General features: G+C 40.7%; 2 protein-coding genes across 3 annotated transcripts in view; one reads left to right on the top strand and one right to left on the bottom strand.

Annotated features, from left to right (window-relative positions):
• Positions 1–24,820, top strand: part of irak1 (interleukin 1 receptor associated kinase 1) — a 58,868-nt gene that overhangs the window by 13,831 nt on the left and 20,217 nt on the right. For both annotated transcript variants that reach the window (XM_012968222.3, NM_001006712.1), the window contains exons 2-8: positions 14,387–14,560; positions 15,438–15,593; positions 16,068–16,189; positions 19,156–19,335; positions 20,163–20,227; positions 20,564–20,678; positions 22,113–22,433. In XM_012968222.3, coding sequence (XP_012823676.1) covers positions 14,387–14,560; positions 15,438–15,593; positions 16,068–16,189; positions 19,156–19,335; positions 20,163–20,227; positions 20,564–20,678; positions 22,113–22,433 — 1,133 coding nt within the window. The remainder of the gene's footprint in view (positions 1–14,386; positions 14,561–15,437; positions 15,594–16,067; positions 16,190–19,155; positions 19,336–20,162; positions 20,228–20,563; positions 20,679–22,112; positions 22,434–24,820) is intronic.
• LOC116406720 lies at positions 2,831–6,384 on the bottom strand. Its single transcript, XM_031891424.1, has one exon. The coding sequence runs from the start codon at positions 6,219–6,221 to the stop codon at positions 2,853–2,855; it is 3,369 nt and encodes a 1,122-aa protein (XP_031747284.1). The 5' UTR covers positions 6,222–6,384; the 3' UTR covers positions 2,831–2,852.

Below are 24,820 nucleotides of genomic sequence, written 5' to 3'. Positions count from 1 at the left end.
TAACTTGGATATCATATATCTATACTAATGAAAAATAAAATGGACCCAAATTAAACAGATTATTCCCAGTTTGCAACTCTGGGAAAGTCAATGTTTAGGGTAAGACTATAATATACATAGGAATAATAAATATCCAAGCATACAACTTAATCGAGAAAAAGTATAACAAAATTTATATTTACCAGAGTAGAGTTTTCTTATAGTTGAGAGTAGTTTCTCCTTCCTCTTCCAGTTTTTAGATCCCTCTTTCTTTTAGATCCCTCTTTTTTTCTTTCTTATTCTTCTTATTAGTTCTTAGTCCTTTCTTTTTTAGTTTCCTCTGTCTCCTAACTTATCCCTCATCTCTATCTAAAACTCCACCTCAGGGATTTATCAACTAGCCAACTGGCATCAAAGGGCAGTCTTTAAGTTAAACTATCACCAGTTGATTTAAATATTTATTACAGTGACCTTTGGACCCGTAATGTCCTCCACCATCTGTGGATGTCACTGTTTCCTCAATATTGTGGTCTGAAAATATTCAGAAAATATAAAATAACTTTTGACCTTCCTTAATTCGATGTTACACACTATTGTTGACATTGCTCCACACTAGAACAATGCTGTGTAACTACTTAATACCTTAGTACACATACAATATATGTCATTGGTCTGTCCTTGATTAATTATTACCCTCTCAACAGGTGTGCTCTATATTGTGGAGAGTTTGTAAGATCCTTCAAGGTGTTCTCATCTTGTTCACCTAGACACCAAGGATTATATAACCTTTGATATTTGCTTTAACACAAAGGTTATACATCTGGGCTAGTAATCCGATACAAACCTCCTTTTCAACATATACGTTTCTGATCAACTAAACAAAATAACATTCATTATTTATTCCTATATGATTCATCAAAAAGCATAATATCATTCATGAATATATATTCTATTAAGTAACATAATCACGTTATCATTAACAAATCAGAATATTCTTGTAATTAATAATTATCTTATCTGAAAATCCGACAAATCCCCCTTGTTTTTCTAAAATGTTTCCTATAATATGAACATTTTAGGAAAATTACTTAGGGTTTTCAAACTCTTCCTTCATCATACTCATTATGTAAACTTGATCGGCGAGATTTAAGCCATAGTTTATCTAGAGTCTTTTTGATGATCTTCATCCAACGAATTGCTAAGATGGTGATTACAGTTAACCATCCTACTATAATTGTGACCAATATACTCCATATATAGTTTTCCCCCCATGACCAAACAGAAGGAAACAGTATTTCGTCATCAGTTGGTGAAAATTGTGGAGTATCCATGGTAATATTATGTTTTTTTTATAACCATACGGATGGTATGGCTGGGCTTATTGTCCAACAAAAATTTTAAATCCGGACTTATGGTAATCTCCTGATTTTGGAATGCATCAATGCTTTCCACCTCTCCTTCAGTGTCCTCAATGTTTACAGGATATGGAATTAGCGATTGTTACTCCGGTTGCAAACACGTTTCCTATTACTGCAAAGATTATAGCAGCAACAATAGCAGAAATGAACCGTTTTGGTCTTTGGTTTGACGAAAAAGGCTCTCTGATTAAAGTTTTCCGGGTTTGCTCCAGGATTTGAGTAATCCGCTTTTGTGAATATTCAATATGCAGCTGGTACCAGGTTTGAATCTCCGGTGATCGAATATTGGATACGTTGACTTGTCTTTTCGATGACACAACGTGGATCTAGGCTCATATAAATCTTCTGGGACAAGATTCTCTTGTTGGTCATGATGAATCCCGCCGTATCCTGTAGCATGATCCCGGATGATGGACCTGGCATCACAATCCGCTCAGCGTGTAACTCTTTCCCCAAGATCAGGACTGCATATAAAATAGCGATCATCTTGGATGGCATCTTTGTACCTATAGATAATCAAAAGAAATCATTAGGTTCAGCCGTCATATATACATAGCAAACTTCAGTTCACTGATAATATAAAGGATATTTGGAAGGTAGAGAGACATAGACATATCATGATACAACATCTATATACAATATTAATTTCTACTTCCATCTTTAACTAAAATCTCCTGATTTCTTACTACTCAGCTCTCGACTTGCTCTATTCTCCGAAGCTGTTGGCTAGGATGACAAACACGTAATTGGTTAATGTGCACCCATTTTTCAACAAAATCATCCCCATTAGGAATTTTAACTTTATAAACCACAGGAGATAATTTATCAGTGATTATATATGGACCTTTCCAGGAAGGTAAGAATTTCCTTTCCTTTACTTGGTCTCTGGCAAAGTTATAAAGATAAACTTTATCATCAACCTGATATTCCTTTTGAGTTGTTTTTAGATCATAGTACGTTTTCGTACTTACTGCAGCTTTCTCAATATTTCTTTGAGCAAACGCAAAAGCATGCTGTAGATGCTTTCGTAAATTTTCTACATATTGATGTGCAGTCATTGCATTCATCAAATTGTGATCTGTGGTCCTATAAAGTAGATGTTGAGGTAATACCATTTTTCTACCCGTAATCATCTCAAATGGAGAAAGTTTGGTTGCCGCGCTCGGGGTGGCTCTAATAGCCATGAGAACTAGTGGTAACTTGACATCCCAGTCTTTACCAGATTCTTTGACAAACTTTTTCAGAATGTTTATGATTGATTGATTGTAACGCTCTACTCCACCACTAGAAGCTGGTCTGTAAGCTATGTGTAGCTTCCTTTTTACTCCTAGAATTTCCCACATCTTAGTCATCACTTCGCTGGTGAAGTGACTTCCGCGGTCAGATTCAATACGTTGGGGAAGACCAAATCTGGAAAATATATGGTTAATGAGCAGTGATGCGCATACACTAGAATTACACATCTTGCATGGCAAACCGATGTATAATGTCATTTCCTAAATACATTTGATGTTGCGGTTCCTTTAACACATTGAAAACGTGTTCCGCATATTTGTTTCCTAGGGAGATAGATAAAATGCATTTTGCAATCACATTTTGACTCTGGTCGTCTTTGTCCAGGTCATAAACCCATTCCTGTAAGGAAGAAAATTTAATCATCTGAGGATTTGTAACCTGCTTTAGAAGTCCTAAACTTATATAGCTGACTTCGGATTTGAGATCCAGCTTGGCATATTTCACCCGGGCAATATTATTTACCTGTACGGGAACCAGCATAGTATCATTGGTCTTCTCGATTTTAACCAATGATTGGATATGTCTGGTTATGCCTGCTACTTCCCGATTTCCCCCTTTAAGAGAAATGGTTAACACATCATCCTCTAGGATTATCTTTTCAATTTTGTCCTTTTGGATATTAATGATGTGGAAGGAAGTATTAATGCTTTCTTCAGGTTTACCGTTTTTTAGGATTGAGACATCTGGTACCTGACTGTTCCGGAAATGGATTTCGACAGAATTAGGTCTTTCTTCAATCATATGGCAACTATTTTGCGGTTTTGCATTGTGGGAACGTTCAAAAGAGATTGGGGTTTTTACCTGAGTCCATATTGCTTCATTAATAAAGTCAATTATGGATCTTAACCTTTTGAGCAGATCAATTCCAATGATCAGCCGATCATATGGAAGATCTACAATCAATGTTGGATGTCTAATGGTCTTTTTACCAATCTTATATGTCAGCCAGGACTTGCCTTTCACTTGTAGACTATCACCACCTACACTTACCAGAGATCCATCAAATACCGTCAATCTCGGTTTATTCTTTGAGGACTCTAAGATCTGTTGGAAATAGCTGAAAGACAAAATAGTGACCTGAGATCCGGTATCCAGTAAACCTTGGATTGGTCCGACACATCCATCCGGGAGACAAATATCTATAAAATACCGGCCATCTAACTGTAAGATATTACAGAGGAAATTGGAGTGTTTTATCATCTGTTGACTTAAAAAGTGATCTCTCTGCAGCATCAGGATATTTGGAGATTGCTCCTCCTTGTTCTGTCTGCAGGGCATTTGTGTTCCTATGGACTCTATTAATGGAACAGACTGAACCGAAGGTACTTCACACACTGGTTCAATTAACACCGGATTATAAGAATTGTCCTTATTAGGCTGTAAAACAGATGAAATATTAGATTTTCCCTTCCCGGCCCTGAATTCAGGGTCGGGGCAATGCAAAACATGATCATTGACTGTATTTAATTCTTTCCTGTCCATTTCCATATAGCAATTTGATTCTGCTTCCTTTATTTGGCAGAGCTTGGCCCCGCTTTTTCCTCTAAAAAAAACTTCAGGTTGTTTTCCTGCAGAAACTTGAGATAATTTACTTACAATGTCAGTTAACTTGGAAACCTGATCTGCAAGCTGATCAAATCTGCTAGGTCTACCTGGGTTTTGATTCCGTGGACCATTTTGGTTCCCTGTGGGTGATTTACCCCTGGGTGAATCTGGTGATTCCTGCCCTTTTCTCCATTGCTGCCTGGGCCTATTGTTCCAACGTCTGTATCCCTGGGGATCCCGGTATCCTTGGTAACCCCCATATCTTTGGTTACCTCGGTATCCATGGTACCCTTGGTTGAAACGAGGACAGTAACCTTGGCTTCCAGAACCTGAACTATTTCCTTCTGACCCCTTGGCAATTTGAGGTTTAGTTTTTCTGGGATTTAGCTGTTTTTGGTTTTGTTGATTAGGTCCAGTGGCTGAAGGTATTTTCTTTGGCTGGGACTCAAAATTTAAATGAGGTTTTACCCTGGACTCATCAACATTGTGCTCTGGGAATTTTTTAAATTTCCTATCATTTAAGTTTTGGCCCTCACTAATGTTAAACAGCAAAGTTGCTGATGTTACCAGTCTTTCTAGAGGGTTTTCAAAATCCAGATCATGAGCTAGACTTAATTTGATCTGGGTTGGTAAGGCCTCATAGAATACCTGTTTAAATTCCACAGATTCCCAATCGGGGTTTCTGTAAGCTAAACCATAGGCATTTTTAAGTACAGAGAGAAATTCTCGAGGGCTTTGATTAGATCTACATGTGAGTTTATAAATTTCTCTCTTTGCGGCAGTGGTAGTTCGATAGGGCCCAAATTCTGATTTAATTTCATGTAGGACTGACTGCCATTTGGTGATTCCTCTCTCTTTAAAGGAGGAAAAGTAATGACGGTATCTGTCATCAAAGGCCCATGGAAGAAACCTGATTTTGTCTGCCTCAGATAATTTTAATGAATCCATAGTAGATTCATATAGTTCTAAGTGGTTTGCAATTTGGGAAGAACCTTTCTTAGAAAATTTTGGTATAGCAATATTCAAAAATTTAATTATGCTGGCAGAATTTTGTTTTTCTTTTGGAGATTGGGGATTTTTCCCTTTTGAACCCCTCTTATGGGTATTCTTCCCCCTGTTTGGGAAAGGACCGGATCCCCATACTCTCTCATCACTCTCAACTTCACTTGCATCAGTATTGGATACACTACTTCTATGGGATATATTTGACATAGGTGTTTGATTTTGCACATTCCTCACATTCCTCTCTGGGGACGTGTCTGAAGAAGAATCTCTAAGAACCCTTGTTCTGTGATTACCTATTAAGGTGGTCACAGCTTGGCAAGCTTCAGCCAACCGGCCCAAAACATCTTGTGCCTCTGAATCAACATTATCAATTGGTTTGGCTCTAGAAATATATGGTGCCCAATTTTTATATTGGGGAGTGATTATTGGAGGATCAGGAGATCTCTCCACACCATATACACCTGACTGTTGATTTTTAATGTGCTGTTGCTGTAATTCTTCGAAATCCTTTCTGAGCTTACAGTATGCTATGCGACTACGTTCAGCATCGGTTTCTAAATCCCTAATAAAAGCTTCCTTGTTTGAGATATCTATCTCTAATTGGTTTTTATCAGATTTCATATGTTGGATATCTGATTCTATCTCATGTAACTGAGACCTCAATTTTTCTACATTTTCTTTTCTAGCTTTTGATAGGGTATCTACCTCCATTAATGCATATAAAACAGGAGGTAGGGCACATATTAATTTTTTTTCTTTGTCTGAACTGTTAGAGGCTAAGTTCATACATGTTAAATAGCGTTCAACCAGGCCGTCTGTTGCCCAGATATCATTAAGGTCTGCTCTAGCATTTCTCTTCAAATCATTAATCCAAACATCCATCCCTATATCAAATTTTACCCGTGTATATATGAATTCAACAATTCTGTGGATCATTTGCTCTGGGGTATTCCCATTCTCACTGCTTGCAACACTCATGGTCTTAATTAATAAACAAAATAATTAGCTTGACAGAAGTATTGGAATGGTTTTTCACTATTTGTACCAATATGAGAAAATAATCTCGCTCTCAGCAGTGCCTCCAAATATATGTCGGGCTAATTCTGCGTATATTTAATAAAATTAGATAAATTTCCAATTTTAATATGAGATAAAAAATTTAAGGCTCCTTATTAGTCAAACAGGAGGAGTCTTAAATAATATATGCCCAACTCTGAATTCGATATCGAGCGTTCCCAATCAATTGGTATAAAGGTGAAAAATCATGACAATTATTTAATAAAATAATTAATTTATTTAAATATGAATATTACAAAAATGAAATTATTACTTAACACTCCCTGATATCTATCTAATAATTAATCAAAATGAACATTGACCAATAGACATTATTCAATAAATGGCAAGCATCCACAAGATAATATATGTACGTTCACTTTCAATACTTAATAACAAGGTAATTAAATATGTTGAATCAAAGGAAGGGTAAATGATTGATTTTGAGGTCTTAAGGAATTCTATCTTTAAATGTTCTTATTTCCCCATTAGATTGTTAACTTGGATATCATATATCTATACTAATGAAAAATAAAATGGACCCAAATTAAACAGATTATTCCCAGTTTGCAACTCTGGGAAAGTCAATGTTTAGGGTAAGACTATAATATACATAGGAATAATAAATATCCAAGCATACAACTTAATCGAGAAAAAGTATAACAAAATTTATATTTACCAGAGTAGAGTTTTCTTATAGTTGAGAGTAGTTTCTCCTTCCTCTTCCAGTTTTTAGATCCCTCTTTCTTTTAGATCCCTCTTTTTTTCTTTCTTATTCTTCTTATTAGTTCTTAGTCCTTTCTTTTTTAGTTTCCTCTGTCTCCTAACTTATCCCTCATCTCTATCTAAAACTCCACCTCAGGGATTTATCAACTAGCCAACTGGCATCAAAGGGCAGTCTTTAAGTTAAACTATCACCAGTTGATTTAAATATTTATTACAGTGACCTTTGGACCCGTAATGTCCTCCACCATCTGTGGATGTCACTGTTTCCTCAATATTGTGGTCTGAAAATATTCAGAAAATATAAAATAACTTTTGACCTTCCTTAATTCGATGTTACACACTATTGTTGACATTGCTCCACACTAGAACAATGCTGTGTAACTACTTAATACCTTAGTACACATACAATATATGTCATTGGTCTGTCCTTGATTAATTATTACCCTCTCAACAGGTGTGCTCTATATTGTGGAGAGTTTGTAAGATCCTTCAAGGTGTTCTCATCTTGTTCACCTAGACACCAAGGATTATATAACCTTTGATATTTGCTTTAACACAAAGGTTATACATCTGGGCTAGTAATCCGATACAAACCTCCTTTTCAACATATACGTTTCTGATCAACTAAACAAAATAACATTCATTATTTATTCCTATATGATTCATCAAAAAGCATAATATCATTCATGAATATATATTCTATTAAGTAACATAATCACGTTATCATTAACAAATCAGAATATTCTTGTAATTAATAATTATCTTATCTGAAAATCCGACATAGTTTTGTCCAGAATTTAAGGGTGTCTTTAAATCGGTTATGGAGTGGGTGGAGGTTATCTTGCAAGAAAAGGCTTGGGTCTTTATTAATATGTATACCTAGGTATTTAAAGGAATTTGCGATTTTGAGGGTACATTCTGGTTCTGTCATTTGTGGTGCTTGTCCATCCAAGGGGAAAACTATGGATTTTTCCCAGTTAATTTGTAGCCCAGAGAATCTGCCAAAGCGTTTGACTATTTGGATCGCTGATGTGAATGAGTTGTGGGGGTCAGCAAGGTATAATAGTGTGTCATCCGCGTATAGTGAGATTTTTTCTTCAATTGTTTTATATACGAGGCCTTTGACTTGCTGGGAGTGCCTGATCGCAATTGCCATGGGTTCGATGGCGAGTGCGAAAAGGAGTGGGGAAAGGGGGCATCCCTGGCGGGTGCCTCGGGTGAGTGAGATTGTGGGGGATAGGATTCCGTTTACCCTAATAGTGGCTTTGGGTTCTTTGTACATAAGTTTAATCCATTTAATGAAGGTTGGGCCGAAGTTCATTCTAGCAAGGACTTCCCAAAGGTATGGCCACTCTATGGAGTCAAACGCCTTGGCAGTATCTAGGGACACCACCAATCTGGAGCCCGGGTTCTCATGTGTGATTTGTAAGTTAAGAAAGAGTCTTCTAAGGTTTAAGCTGGTAGATTTAGATGGCATGAATCCTGTCTGGTCAGGTTCAACTAGAGTGGATATCACTTTTATGAGTCGTTTGGCTAAAATTTTGGCAAGGATTTTTATCTCCATATTGAGTAGAGATATTGGTCTGTATGAGGAACAGAGTGTGGGGTCCTTTCCGGGCTTGGGTATGACTACTATGGTTGCATCATAGAATGATTTAGGGAGCGAGAAACTCTCAAGGGAGAACATTAGTGTTTCGTGTAGTTTAGGGACTATTTCCTTAACGTGTGCACGATACCATTCTATTATGAAACCGTCGGGACCTGGGGATTTTCCTGGTGGAAGAGATAGTATGGCTTCTGCTATTTCAAATTGAGTGATCGGAGAATCTACATATTTTGTTTGTTGTCGTGCGAGTGCTGGTAGAGGGAGTGTGCTAAGGTAGTCATGGAGTTCTTGGTTAGAGTATTGTGCAGTCGATGTGTATAGTGAAGTGTAGTATTTACTAAACTCCGTGGCTATGTCAGTTGGTGAGATAAAAGTTTCTCCTGTGTTGGATATTATTTTGGGGACTGCTGTAGTGCTCTCTGGTGTTTTAGCTAGAAAAGCTAGGGGTTTGCCATTTTTGTCTCCATAGGCAAAGGTAGTGGCTGTGGCGTGTAACAGTTGTTTTTTGGTTAGTTCAAGTCGGTGTAGGTTGAGGTGTCTGAGGGCAGCGGCGAAGTCTCTGTAATTGAGTGGTGTAGGATCTGCTGTAAATATGGCTTCTGCGTTGTTTGTGGCTGTTTCAAGAGCTTGGAGGGTATCTTTTGTGTTGGATCTTGCTTTGGCGATAGCAGCTATCAAAGCCCCTCTAGCCACTGCCTTGAAGGCTTCCCATTCTATCTGAGGGGATACTGTGTGTTGGTTTTCTTGCCAGTATGTGCTTATCATATTGGCAGATTCAGCTAATATTTCAGTGTTTTTTAGCCAGAGTGGGGACAGGCGCCATCGGCGAGTCTGGGGATTGGGGAGAAGTTCTAATGATAATAGCAAAGGAGAGTGGTCCGATATTGCTCTAGGGAGGTATTTTATCTCTCGGATTTTTGGGAGTAAGTCTGGTGAGATCAATGCTAGGTCTATTCGGGATAAAGTGCGGTGTGTTGCTGAGTGGCAGGAGAATTCTCTTACATCAGGAAATTTCCAGCGCCATGCATCTACGAATCCGTAGGCTCTGGGCCAGTCAGCAAGTCTCGATGAATGTGTTGTGGTGGGGTTTAATCTGTCTGTGGATGGGTCTAGACAGTTGTTAAAATCACCCATAATGCAAATTGGAGCCGGGGGTAGTGTTAGCATTGTTTTGTACATCTCATGTAAGACATTGTCAGTGAAAGGTGGAGGGATGTAGAGGTTGGTTACTATCGGTGGGTTACCTGCTATAGCGCATGCCACTACCTGAAACCTGCCCGACCTGTCAGAACGAGTTTCTATCAATTCAAAGGGTAGTCCTTTTCTAACTAGAAAAGATGTGCCTCTGGCATATGAAGAGTATGTGGAGTGATGCGCATAGGTGACCCACGGCCTTCTGGACGACCTTATATTTCTAAGAGTATGTGAAGGGTATAATAATTTTTTAGAAAGTTTTAACCACAATGATTTTAATCTCAATTTCACAGGTCACTATAGTGCGAAGGAGATTTCCTTCCTATATTTAACACTTGCACATCAAGAATAAAAAAAAAATGATCACTACTGTATTTAAGAAAGAATGTGCGAGAAATACTTTGTTACGTGCAGCCTCCTGCCACCCAAAACACATATTTAGAGGGATCCCAATAGGTCAGTTTTGTAAGTTAAAACGTAATTGCAGTTCAGAGTCTGATTTTTTGGTTAAAGCAAGCAAATTAAGAGGTCAATTTGTAGCAAGAGGATACTCAGAAAATGACCTCAATAATGGCTTTGCTTAAGCAATGGATAAAAATAGAGAAGATCTGCTACGTAATAAAAGAAATAATATAATAAAAAGAGAAATACAATTATGTTCATTACCCTTTATAGTCAGCAATTTAATTCAATAAAACAAATCATCCTATATCTTCCCATCCTATATAATGAATATGAAGTTACGGCAGGTGCTGGGAGAAGGATGTGATTTTATAAGCAGAAGAGCACCCACAATAGGGAACATTCTATCGCCTAGCGAATTTAAACGGGATAAACCCGATAACAACTGGTTAAAAACGAAAGGGATGTATCAGTGTGGCTCCTCACTCCGTATCACTTGTTGAAGAGTATTTGTATCGAAATACTCTACCAGCACTAGCACAGGAAGACAATATAAGATACATGGCTACTTTAATTGCAACACAACGGCCACAGTGTATCTGATAACTGTAACATTCAATATGTAGTATGGGAGAACATTCAAACCAAATTACATCTAAAAGTGAGGCAACGACAGTTGCACGGCATTTTGCATCTTGCAATGGGGGAAATGTGTTAATGTTAAGAATTCAAGGTATTGATAAGGTGATCATGCCAAACGGAGAAGGAGATAAATTAAAAAGGCTCTTAAAACTAGAAGCTAAATGGATTTTTTTACTTGATACACGGGAGCCACGAGGTCTAAATGTTAGCTGGGACTGCCATATATATAGCTGCGTGAATTTTTCCTCTTCATGGGACTGCTGGTTCCCCTTTCCCTTTTCTTACTTCTCCCCTTTCTTACCATTCCTCTTATTTTGATAAATTATGCCGATAATGATACACGTAACCAAGAATGAATGTTCATGCATGGTTTCAGAAAAATAAATGTATTGCTTTATTTACTGGTTTTTCTTTCATTGTTTTTATTAAGAAAATAAACTTTATGAAAATATAACAAGGAAAAGGGAAGTGACATCAGGCGTGATGTCATCCCCATATGCTTTTTAAACTTTCAGTCGTACGCTACTGACTTTGTACCTATGAATACGTGGGGTATCGCACAAAACGCTTCAGGTATTTACCAATGAATAAAGCTTTTTTGGAAATTTTAAACTGCTGTCCCGGAGTCTGTGAATATTTTAACCGTCCATAACCGCGTGTGGTATATCAGTTGCATTAATATGGAGATAGAAAATCAACAGAGCAAGAGGTTCGGGGCTTAAGCACCCCAACCTGTAACTTAGTTCGGTGAGCGTTTAAATTGTTACAAGAAACTGTTAGTTTCAAAGTTTGCCGCTGTATATCTTAATAGGAACAACTGTGAGCCTCCAGATAATTACAGTAAAGCATTCTGTGGCTACTAAAACAAATAAAGTGCTGTCTTGTATAAAAAAGAACATTGACTCAAGGGATGAGAACATAATTTTGCCCCTTTATAGGTCCCTGGTAAGGCCTCACCTTGAGTATGCAGTGCAGTTTTGGGCTCCAGTCCTTAAAGGAGGAGGAAAGGCTCAAGCTGCAGGCATACCTTCAGTTCTCTCAATAGTGCCCTTAAGTCTCCCCATATTTCTCCCGTTCAGATGATCAGAAGCCAAACAGGAAGAAAAAACTCTGAGCTGTGTAAAAAAAAAAGTTCCCATAATGCCTCGCTCCTGCACAGAAACCCAGACATGGGAGTATATTTATCATACTGTGTAAAAAGTGGAGTAAAACATCACCGGTGATGATGTTTATAGTAGGAAATCAGATGCCTTGCTTTGATTTTCTAACTGTTGAAATCTAATTGCTGATTGGTTGCCCTGGGCAACATCACTGGTAATGCTTTACTCCACTTTTTACACAGCATGATAAGTATACCCCTAAGTGTACATGCTCACTTAGTAAGACTATGTGTCAGCTTCCTGCTGATTGGCTCAGATCCACATTCCTAAGGGGGGGAGTGAGTTTTTAGCATTCTTGAGGGGGGGGAGCAGGAGAGAGGAGAGAGCTGCGTATCTCTGGCACAGGAAAACAGACACAACAAATCCGAGAACTCAATGCAGCGTTTCTGTGAGTGCTTATGGCTGTATTTACATAGACCTTTCTGATAAAGCTTACTTAGTTTTTACCTTTCTTTCTCCTTTAATGAGCTGGAGAGAGTGCAGAGACTGCAACTAAACTGGTAAAGGGGATGGAAGATTTAAGCTATGAGGTTAGACTGTCGGGGTTGGGGTTGTTTTCTCTGGAAAAAAGGCGCTTGCGAGGGGACATGATTACTCTGTACAAGTACATTAGAGGGGATTATAGGCAGATGGGGGGGTTATTTTAATTATAAAAATGATCTACGCACCAGAGCCCCCCCCCCCCTTTAGATTAGAGGAACTTTCATTTGAAGCAGCGTAGGTGGTTTTTCACAGTGAGGGCAGTGAGGTTGGGGAATGCCCTTCCCAGTGATGTTGTGATGGCAGATTCTGTTAATGCCTATAAGAGGGGCCTGGATGAGTTCTTGAACAAGCATAGTATCCAAGGCTATTGTGATACTAAAATCTACAGTTAGTATTGATGTTGGTATATATGGTTTGTATGTGAGTGTATATATAGGTCAGTGTGGGTCTGTATGTGAGTGGATAGATAGGTCAGTGTGGGTCTGTATGTGAGTGGATAGATAGGTCAGTGTGGGTCTGTATGTGAGTGGATAGATAGGTCAGTGTGGGTCTGTATGTGAGTGGATAGATAGGTCAGTGTGGGTCTGTATGTGAGTGGATAGATAGGTCGGTATGGTATTGTGTGTGCTGGGTTTACTTGAAAGGGTTGAACTTGATGGACCCTATGTAACTATGTTTGAGAGGGGAAATGACAAAAACAGGCTTAGGTTTTCTCCCGAATTGGACTGGGCTTGTGCAGCAAGACTGCAGAGTCCTGATTGGTTGCTATGGGTTGCCGCTGACTTGGAATTCTAAAAGGTGAGAAATGACTGATTGGGATTAGTGTTTGGCTGTTTTACGTACACTGTTCCTTTACGCAATACTGACAGTGAGGTCCTATTTTGTCACTTGTACCTGTGACTCATTCTTGGACGCCGCTAACAGTGATTGTGCAATTACGGTTTCACATTGTGAAATTACGTTGATTGTGTAATTACGGTTTTGCCTTCCTCTGGATCAACTAGCAGTTAGGCAGGTTATATATAGGCATTATGGTTGAACTTGATGGACGTATGTCTTTTTTTTGACCTAACTTACTATGTTACATTAAATGAGAGCGTTTATGTAATTATTAGCTAAAACAAGTATAAAGTATGAGAGTCTCAGAAAGTGGAGGCAATGCTGTTGGGAGTAAATCTTTGGAAAAGTGGGGGCAATTGTTTATAATCGCTAACCTCAGGCTGGCCTCTCCTTTGTTGAATAATGCATTTAGCCCTGTGTTCAGTTCTTATAAGTGCCGCTATCTTGCCTCCTGTCTCAGCACCCTTGCAACTGCCCTGGGTGGGGGGTGAGGAGGTTATAGATTGCCAGTAGTGATGAGCACATTTTTTCAGCAGGCATAGATTCTCATGGAAATTCTGCATTTGGCCATTGACCAATTTTTTTTTGTGAAACTGGGGCAAAATTTTGCCACAAAAAAAAGTCACTGAGACAAAATTGCTGGTGCCTGGTTGCAGGTCCAAAAAGTGTTGAATATACTGGAGGAAGGGTCAGCACTCACAGGACTTTTTGTATAAGACCTGCAAGTGCTGACTCTTCCTCCAGTATATATATATGTAAGTCCTCAGAACAGCACCTCACTTCAATCACGCTACAGTGTAGCTGCCCTCGTGCGCGGAAATATAATATACATATAAAAATAAATCACAGCCAGCACCAAGAATTGTGTAGTTCAACAACTTCATGTATTATTATTGCATGTATACAATAATTGTTGTACATGCAATTTTAATACACAAAGTTGTTGAACTACAAGACCCTTGGTGCTGGCTGCGATTTATATATTTATTAGGCTTTTGTTTCACTTCTTTATCTCCTTTTCCTTTCCACTCCAGCTTCCATGATCATTCCAGACATGACTGAACTCCGGCTCCTGGAGCAGCAGGGATCTCGCTCTCGCACCGAGGAAGTCGTGTGGGCGTGGAGTAATAGAAATGCAGTGGTTGGGGAACTGCTGTCTATCCTCAGATCATTAAACCTGTTACGGGCCCTTGATGTCTTTGAATCCTGTGAGTCCTTATTTAGTATGTATGTATATTTTATTCGTATAGCACTACTTGTGTACGCCGCACTGTACATCAGTAATCATTCTATAATGCACAAAAGCCATGAATATCCTGCAAATTATGCTTACTGATGTCATTTCTCTCACATGACTTACTGAAACTTGTGTATTAGAATAAATATTATACCCAATGAGATATCAGAAGTCACCTCGAGTTCCATACCCTGTATAAAAGCACCTGGCTTTGGCCTTGTGCCTTTATATGGTCATGGAAGAGCTCAGCGACTTATAATATTTATAATTTTATAACATGTGCTTCATTATTCATTATATAAATGTGACCTCTTTAGCCATTCCATCAGTAATACAGAATCATATAGACACAGACCATAGATTATAAAAAAAAAACACACACCGTTTCCTATGAGGGTTTAGGAAGTGCTAGAAGCAGAGTTTGCCCAAGACCCGTTATCCATTGTTGGTAGCAATCGGATGCTTTCTTGTAACTTCCCAAGACAAAAGGCAAATGCTGTTTTGCTACTTTGAGTTACAGGACAACATACTTATTATGACATAAACTCTCAGTCTTTTATTTTGGGGTATGACATTACAGTCTGATAGAGCCCTAAGGGGACATTTTACCACCACAGCCAGTTGGACATAGAACCCCCATTCATTTAAGGTACCCTGCGTCAATGGGCACAGCACTTGATCCCTATATAGCTGCATGAGACAAGGGATTATTTGCATGGCTTCATATTACCAACCTTATATGACCCTAGCTACTTGGAGTAACAATTTTGTTTTTTTATAGAATTGTAGAAATACTGCTTGTTACTTCAACTGTGTAATCTAATGTACTTTTTTGTTCTTTGCTTTAGGGAGATCAAGATACGTGCCAGAGAGTACACAGAACTTCTCTCAGGCAAACCCTTTGCCTCCTCCATATCCGTATCCAGGCCCTGAAAGCGCACCCTATTTCCAGAAGCCCCAGACAAAAACTGACAGCCTACAGACACAGGCTACTAATCCCTCAGGTATCTTCTCAGTATAAAGCTGGCCATACACGTGGCGATCTCACGATGTTTCGTACGACCGTCGGTCGCACGAAACATCGTCAGATCCGCCACACACCATTCAGGGCTGAATCGGCAGGTAAGGAGGTAGAAACAATAGGATTTCTACCTCCTTCTGCCGATTCAGCTCTGAAGGGAGAATTTTGGTCAGGCGCCTTCTATGGCGCCCGATCAAAATTTTCTAACTTGGCCGATCGGCGAGCCGACCGATTTCAGCAGCTTCCTGCGATATCGGTCGGCTCGCTGACATGCCATACACGCACCGATTATCGTACGAAACGAGGTTTCGTACGATAATATCGGTGCGTGTATGGCCACCTTAACACTTTGTGGCTTTGTCAGTAACTGAGATGTGTGCTCTCTTTGTGTCCTTTCATTTTATATCCAACAACATACACTTTACGGCACTAACTCATTTTTCCTTTGCTGCCCTAGACCTACCTCAGCAATTGCCTCTTCCCGGGCCCCCTCCAAAAGCATTTATCTGCTCTTCCCACAGCGCCAGCACAGGGGGCAGCAGTGATTGCTCTGGCAGCCAAATCCATTCTTCTGTGCAGGTACAGTGTCTTATTTAAAGGGGTTGTAAAGTCAAAAACTAGAAGCCTGGTCCAAGGTTCTCCATAAAAGAACAAACCAATTTCCAACATACATTCATTAAAAGTTCTGCACTATTGAAAAAGCTAAAAAAAAAAAAACTATATTTATCAAAAAATTTTATGGAATTTTCAATTAATTTTCATTATACATTCCAGTGTGTGCTTCCCCTCAGATCAGATTGCAGATTCCTCAGCATCAAACCACTTAGTCTGTAAGCAATTACTGGGGCATGTGGGGTTTCCTGCTGCTGGGCTGTTTGTATATTATTTGAGGCACAGGGAAAGTACAGGACTTTCATGGCTGTGAGCTGATTATTGGTTCCTACAGCAGCTTATAGCAAGCTTGTATACATTGCTTAGGTCAGGGTTAGCTGTAATAGTGGTGTTCATGGAGTGTGAACAGGCCGTGCCTACGTTGCATGTCAAATGTGTAGCCACATGTGACTCATTAGATGTCATTTTGTAACTGCCCTGTTCCGTCTGCACTTTTAAATGACACAGTTAGGGAACAAGTAGAGTGCAGGAGTAGGGACATCTATATGCTTCCCCCCTTCCCCATACAGCACTGACCAATGCAGTCTGCTCTGAATCCTAGGGGAAGGTGGCAGATCTCTGTGCTTTAAATACTGCAGGGACCTGTGGCAGTACAAGTAAGGCAGAAAGCAGAGGGAATAGTGCAGAAAAATGGCCCATTTTTTTTTTTTTTTTTGCACTTCTGCATTCTGCATTTTAAATGTCCCCTAGTGACTCCCAGCTTTAAAGAATAAGTAAACTTTAAAAAAAAGTAAATGTAAAATCGCTCAAGGTTCTTTTCTAAGCACTTCTGTGATTTACATTCATTATTTTATTCAGTTTCACAGCTATTTTTAAAAAATTTTATCCGCCACCTGCTGGCCACTTCCTGTAACTGTACCGTCAGATATCTTTCAGAAGGAAAACAGAGAAGTGTTCTGATGTTGCTCTGCTCAGGAAGGAAATGGGAATGGGCAGGGCCGCCATCAGAAATTACGGGGCCCCTCACAAAAAAAATTTCTGGGCCCCCCCTCCTCCCACACCCCCAATGGCCCCTCCCCAGTGACCCCCCCATCAATACAAAAGACATACAGACATTGGTAGCCAGGGGTTACGTTTTGCATTGGTGCCAGGGCAGGTACCCCCTAAATCATTGCTAGCCAGCCCAGGGCCCCCTAAAACATCGGTGGTCCTCCCCCAAATTACTCATACTCATACCCCAGGGCACCCCTAGCATCCTTCGGCTCCCCCCAGGGCCCCCCCAAGTATCCTTCAGCTTCCCCCAGGGCCTCCAACCATCCTCCAGCTCCCCCACAGCTTCCTCCTGCTTCCCCCAGGGCACCGCCAGCATCCTTCAGCTTCCCCCAGGGCCTCCCCCAGGGCATCCTTCAGCTTCCCCCAGGGCATCCTTCAGCTTCCCCCAGGGCATCCTTCAGCTTCCCCCAGGGCATCCTTCAGCTTCCCCCAGGGCATCCTTCAGCTTCCCCCAGGGCATCCTTCAGCTTCCCCCAGGGCATCCTTCAGCTTCCCCCAGGGTATCCTTCAGCTTCCCCCAGGGCATCCTTCAGCTTCCCCCTGGGCATCCTTCAGCTTCCCCCAGGGCCCCCAAGCACCTTCCATTTCCTCCCAGTGGCCTCCAGCTCCCGTGATGTCCTCCTCTATGTGCCGTGGCTCTCAGCGGCTTCTCTGCTTTCATAAGGTTGCGCTCCGTGCGTGTGACGTCAGTACACACAAGCGCAACCTTATAAAAGCGAGGATGCAGCAGAGAGCCGCGGCACATAGAGGAAGACGGAAGCAAAGATTGGGCCCGGGCCAGGCTTTATGAAAGGGGGCCCAGAAACGCTAGCGCTTTAAAGCTAAAAACGCCCGGGCCCGGGACAGTCGTACCTCCAGTGCCCCCCTGATGGCGGCCCTGGGAATGGGTGTCTAAAGGTGGCCATACACGTAACAGTTATGATCTTTCCTGCGACCATTGGTAGAGGTAGAAGCAATAGGAATTCTACCCTTATCTGATGTTTCAGCCCTAAACGCAGCTTTTACTCGAGCACCCAATCAAAATCTTTTGTTCCAGTCGATTGACAAGGTGACTGATATCCAAGGCTTTTTCAGTATCGGTCACCTCATCAATCCACCATACATGCACCAAATATCCAACAAAACTTTGTTTTTGAAGATAATATTGGTGTATGTATGGGCAGCTTAAGACTTCAGATCTCTTGAGCAGAGCAACATCAGAACACTTCTCTGTTTTACTGCTCAAGGTATAGCACTTTGACTGTATATTACAGAAACTGACCAGCAGGTCATTATATAAAAACTTAAATAGCTGAATGTGAATTGCAAATGCGTATAGTGCATCACAGGATTAAATGGTACAATGCACATTTCTCAAAATTTCCTAGACCAATAAACCCCAATGTTCCTGTGGTGCATTTTACATAACTGCACTGCACCTTGACACCCAATCCCCTTGCAGGCACATTGGCACAACCTTAGTATGCCTGAAGGACATTCATGAGCCCCATTGTTTGCTTTTCCTTTGCTAAACCAACATTTGGTCACTTTTTTCTCTCCTGTGCCCTCAGCTGACATTTACTCTAAAATTTCCCTCTACTTTGCCCCCTATTGTTTACTTTTGCTCTGTTTTATCACACTGTTGTGCCCAGTTGCTTCCCTGCAGTGCTCCACAGTGCGTTTCCCTGGCCCAGTGTGAACAGTGTTGCTACTGTTAGTATATTACCTTAACCCTATATCCCGTTGCACCAAATTAAGATTGAATTTTTAAGGCACAATTTATGTTGACACATAAAGCTTGCAGTCTACATTTCTCTTTGTGGGGACACCCCCATCCCTGGGAAATTCCTTAGCTATTTTGCCTTTTTTTATTCTAACTACTCCCACCTTTCATTATTCAGGAATCCTTTCTACCCAGCGATGTACGTGATCTGCCAAGGCAGTTCGTTTGGCGCTTCCAGGAGCTGGTTGATGGCACGAGAAACTTCTCCCAGTCTCTGCTGATCGGGGAGGGCGGATTTGGCTGTGTGTATAAAGCGACCATGCGGAACACTGAGTATGCAGTCAAGCGGCTGAAGCAGGTGTGGTTCCTCTGGGACTGGCTACTGGGTCTCTCTCATTTCCCATCATCTGACCCACAGGATATTGTTGTGTTTTTATCTAACAAAATTTGTTTAATGATAGCCCACCTGGGGTGAGGTGGAGCTGAATACTGACAAAGCCAAGCAACGCTCAGTAAAAGTCAAGGGCTGAGTTCCACATTAGTAATGTGTTGGCAGTGCAGCCCTTATTTAATAGCAGTGTGCCAGGGAAGCAGTAATCATAGAGAGATAAATACTTAACTACTACACTTGTGGTGGCCCAAGGAGAGGCGGGACTGGAGATCTCTGGAAACATCAGCTATACTGCGATGTTTAGCCTGCAGTAGGCAATGGTTGTAGTTGTGCACACACAAGCTCTGTATCTGTTGTTGGCACCGTTTCAACCTGGGAAGAGCTTAGTAGTGTGTAGTACACCTTTAAATTAACTTTGGTAATTTAACTTTAGTAATTTACTATTTAGTTTTTGTTCAGCAGCTCTCTGATTTCAGGAAATTTCTGGTAGGTTTCATTTTACCCTAGCAACCATGCAGCAGTTTAAATGACAGACTGGAAGATATATAGAGGAGGGCCTTGTAATAAAAAGTAAAAATATAATTGTAGTCTCACAAAGCAATTATTATTTTGGCTGTCGTCCCCCCCCCCCCCCCCATTAAAAGCTGGAAAAAGAAGGCATTAACGCTAAAAAATGAAGAGCAATTGAAAGATTGGTGAGAACAGGGCATTCTATAACAGTATAGTACACCCCTTTAAGCACTATAATTAGATGTCCCTGGTATTAAAGGTCTTGCTGTAACTTTGCTTTGCAGGACTCCGAGCTGGAGTGGAGCACAATGAAGAAGAGTTTCCTTACGGAGATAGAGAAACTGACTTGGTAAGAGCAAGAGCTAATCTATTCTTAGGGGGAACACCGGAAGCTATTGCTCACATCAGAACACAGAATCTGCAGTGCCCCCTACTAGGCAACTTTGGGCAAGAGCAACAAACATGATGGCAGCTTCTCACTTGTTCTGAGTCTGATTTGTTTATCTGGCTCCACAGAGCATTTAGCTGCTGGTCAGGCGCAGGGGGCTAGATTATATAGATATCTCCTATTCAGGCTTGCAGATCAGTGGTACTTGGCAATGGAAGAACAATTTGGGTGTAATATGGGAGGGTGTGCATAACCATAGCATTGCATTTCATGCACCATTCTCATTCCTTTTCCCAGCTTACGGCACCCAAACATAATCGACCTGGCAGGATATAGCTTCCAGGGGGAAGAATATTGCCTTATTTATCTTTATCTACCCAATGGTTCTTTGGAAGACCGGCTGCACCCTCAGGTACTGATGGGCATAGAAGGGTAAAGCTATTAAACGGCTTTAAATATTGGTAAATTTCAAAAGTCATCATACTTATGAGCAGAGTCTTGTGGTAGTGCCCTGCTGAGTCAGTTCTAACAGGGCAATATCAGACTACTTTGCTATGCTCATTAATTTAATGGGGTAATTTACCTTTACATTACCTTTTAGTATGTTATAAAATGGCCATTTCTTAGCAACTTTTGCTAAGAGTTGGTCTTCATTTTTATTTTGTACAGTTTTTGAATTTTTCAATACTTTTTCAATACTTTTTATTACTTATCTTTCTATTTAGGCCCTCTTCTAGTCATATTCCATTATCTCATTCAAACCACTGCCTGGTTGCTAGGGTAATTTAGACCCTAGCGACCAGATAGGTACTGAAATTCCAAACTGGAGAGTTGAACAAGAATCTAAAAAAATGTAAAAACCACAAATAATAAAAAAAAATTGAGATATGACCAAATGCTAATTGTCTCAGAATAACATTCTCTGCATCATAATAAAAATTCATTTTAAGGTAAACAACCTTTTAATTTCATGCCAATCTGAAAAACTTGATAATCTCTTGAAACGTGTGTTAGTCGCTAATGAGGGAGCCCATAGCTGAAGGCAGTACACTGCACAGACACTTCTGCCTTGGGAATAGGAGCCAGGGAAATTCAAATGAGAGGGCCTAGCTGTGTCATTGAGCTGCTGTGTTTGGAAATTAGTAGAGGAGCCATGTACACTAAAGCTGGCCATACACGCACCAAGCAGCTTACCCTAATCTAGTTTAACATAACCTCAGTGTGCTGCTAAAAGCAATAACCTGTGCCTCACCTCTCACATTGCTTAATTCTGGCCTTGCCCATTCCCACACCTTGTGTCTCAACCCTTTCTCCTTCTAGATTGTAAGCTCTTTTGGGCAGGGCTCTCTTCACCTCTTGTATCGGTTATTGATTGCTTTATATGTTACTCTGTATGTCCAATGTATGAAACCCACTCATTATACAGTGCTGCGGAATATGTTGGCGCTTTATAAGTAAATGTTAATAATAATAATGATCTCGTACAAAACCTCATTTTGTACAATGTTTGGTGCGTGTATGACGAATCGACGAGGCGACCGATATTGGCCAGGTTAAAAGATTTTATACGGGCGTCATTGAAGGCGCCCAAGCAAAATCTACGTTCAGGGCTGAATCGGCCGAAGGAGGCAGAATTTCTATTGTTTCTGCCTCCATATCTGACGATTCAGCCCTGAACGTCAGTGGAGGGTGGGAACGATCTTTCAACAATTGTTCAAGAAATGGTCGCACAAAAGATCGAAAATTGCTATGTGTATGGCCACCTTAAAGCTTTTGGATAGAACACAAAGATGGCAGCTGTTTGTTTATGATGAGTGCTGTGAATAATAACATACCCCTTTCGCAGGGCAGATTTCCCAAACTCCCCATGGAGCAGCGGATTAGCATCCTGCAGGGAGCAGCTTGCGGCCTTCAATACTTGCACAACTATCAGCCCAGCATCATCCATGGGGATGTAAAAAGCTCCAATATTCTACTGGACCAAGCCTTCATGCCGAAACTGGGTGACTTTGGGCTCGCACGATTTAGTCGGTACACAAGCAACGCAGGCAACAGTCGCACGTTGGCACGGACCAGCACAGTGAAGGGTACCCTGGCATATCTGCCTGAAGAGTATGTGAAAATGGGGAAACTCACTTTTGAACTGGATACATACAGCTTTGGAGTTGTGAGTTGTTACTTTCCTTCCATTTATACCTTCCTCTTTTTTACTTAGCAGCCTTTGATTTAGATTTGAACAAAACTATGAAATAGCATTATTTATTAGAATCTACATTCTGCCACTAGATGGTGCTCTTCAGCTTGATATTGACTCGCAGAGTGCCCCATAAGAGAAAGGCAAAAGGGCAGCTTGAATTCCTCTGTGCACTGAACTGAAGTCAGCTTCAAACCGATCACCTAGAGCACCTAAGCTTTTTTTCAGTGTCTGCATCTTTAGTATATGCTTTTAACATTACTCCCAAAGCTGTCCGAAGAAAAAGAACATAAATTTAAGCTGTAGATGCTGCCAGGGGGCCAGATTTTTAGTTCGCTGAAATGTTCCCATTGCTCGGGATAATTAAAAGCCAAACCGTTAACAGGGAAACCGATCCCATCTACAAACTGTAAGTCTACAATCTTAGTTGATATGTGCTGTCAATGCAGTCCTTTGCAATCTGTGCACTTTATTAAGTTGGCTATACAGGTCCTTTTCAAAAAATTAGCATATTGTGATTATTATTTTCTGTAATGTACTGATAAACATTAGACTTTCATATATTTTAGATTCATTACACACAACTGAAGTAGTTCAAGCCTTTTATTGTTTTAATATTGATGATTGTGGCATACAGCTCATGAAAACCCAAAATTCCTATCTCAAAAAATTAGCATATCATGAAAAGGTTCTCTAAACGAGCTATTAACCTAATCATCTGAATCAACTTATTAACTCTAAACACCTGCAAAGATTCTTGCGGCTTTTAAAAACTCCCAGCCTGGTTCATTACTCAAAACCGCAATCATGGGTAAGACTGGCGACCTGACTGCTGTCCAGAAGGCCATCATTGACACCCTCAAGCAAGAGGGTAAGACACAGAAAGAAATTTCTGAACAAATAGGCTGTTCCCAGAGTGCTGTATCAAGGCACCTTAGTGGGAAGTCTGTGGGAAGGAAAAAGTGTGGCAGGAAACGCTGCACAACGAGAAGAGGTGACCGGGCCCTGAGGAAGATTGTGGAGAAGGACCGATTCCAGACCTTGGGGGACCTGCGGAAGCAGTGGACTGAGTCTGGAGTAGAAACATCCAGAGCCACCGTGTACAGGCGTGTGCAGGAAATGGGCTACAGGTGCCGCATTCCCCAGGTCAAGCCACTTTTGAACCAGAAACAGCGGCAGAAGCGCCTAACCTGGGCTACAGAGAAGCAGCACTGGACTGTTGCTCAGTGGTCCAAATTACTTTTTTCGGATGAAAGCAAATTTTGCATGTCATTCGGAAATCAAGGTGCCAGAGTCTGGAGGAAGACTGGGGAGAGGGAAATGCCAAAATGCCTGAAGTCCAGTGTAAAGTACCCACAGTCAGTGATGGTCTGGGGTGCCATGTCAGCTGCTGGTGTTGGTCCACTGTGTTTTATCAAGGGCAGGGTCAATGCAGCTAGCTATCAGGAGATTTTGGAGCACTTCATGCTTCCATCTGCTGAAAAGCTTTATGGAGATGAAGATTTCATTTTTCAGCACGACCTGGCACCTGCTCACAGTGCCAAAACCACTGGTAAATGGTTTACTGACCATGATATTACTGTGCTGATTGGCCTGCCAACTCTCCTGACCTGAACCCCATAGAGAATCTGTGGGATATTGTGAAGAGAAAGTTGAAAGACACAAGACCCAACACTCTGGATGAGCTTAAGGCCGCTATTGAAGCATCCTGGGCCTCCATAACACCTGAGCAGTGCCACAGGCTGATTGCCTCCATGCCACGCCGCATTGAAGCAGTCATTTCTGCAAAAGGATTCCCGACCAAGTATTGAGTGCATAACTGAACATAATTATTTGAAGGTTGACTTTTTTTGTATTAAAAACACTTTTCTTTTATTGGTCGGATGAAATATGCTAATTTTTTTAGATAAGAATTTTGGGTTTTCATGAGCTGTATGCCACAATCATCAATATTAAAACAATAAAAGGCTTGAACTACTTCAGTTGTGTGTAATGAATCTAAAATATATGAAAGTCTAATGTTTATCAGTACATTACAGAAAATAATGAACTTTATCACAATATGCTAATTTTTTGAGAAGGACCTGTATATGGCTAATCCCATATTGTAGCCAAGTGATTGACCTGAGTGACAAACTGTGTGGGCACCTTTCTATTGTGTGTTGAGGCTAACAGCCCTGAAGGTTTGGTTAGTTGACATGAGGGTGTTAGAATGACTGGTGTCAAATCAGCATCTTATTAGCCCATGTATGTGGCCCTCCTGACAGCATGCGTATATATGGCTGAAAAACTGCAGATCTTTCCAGCAGGTTAGAAAATATGAGTGAGAACCTCACCAGTATGTGATGACTCTGTCATTG

The sequence above is a fragment of the Xenopus tropicalis genome, chromosome 8 (assembly GCF_000004195.4).
Source record: "Xenopus tropicalis strain Nigerian chromosome 8, UCB_Xtro_10.0, whole genome shotgun sequence".
Classification (NCBI taxonomy): Eukaryota; Metazoa; Chordata; class Amphibia; order Anura; family Pipidae; genus Xenopus; species Xenopus tropicalis.
Note: the sequence above shows the minus strand (reverse complement) of the source record. Positions and strands in the feature narration are given on the sequence as shown.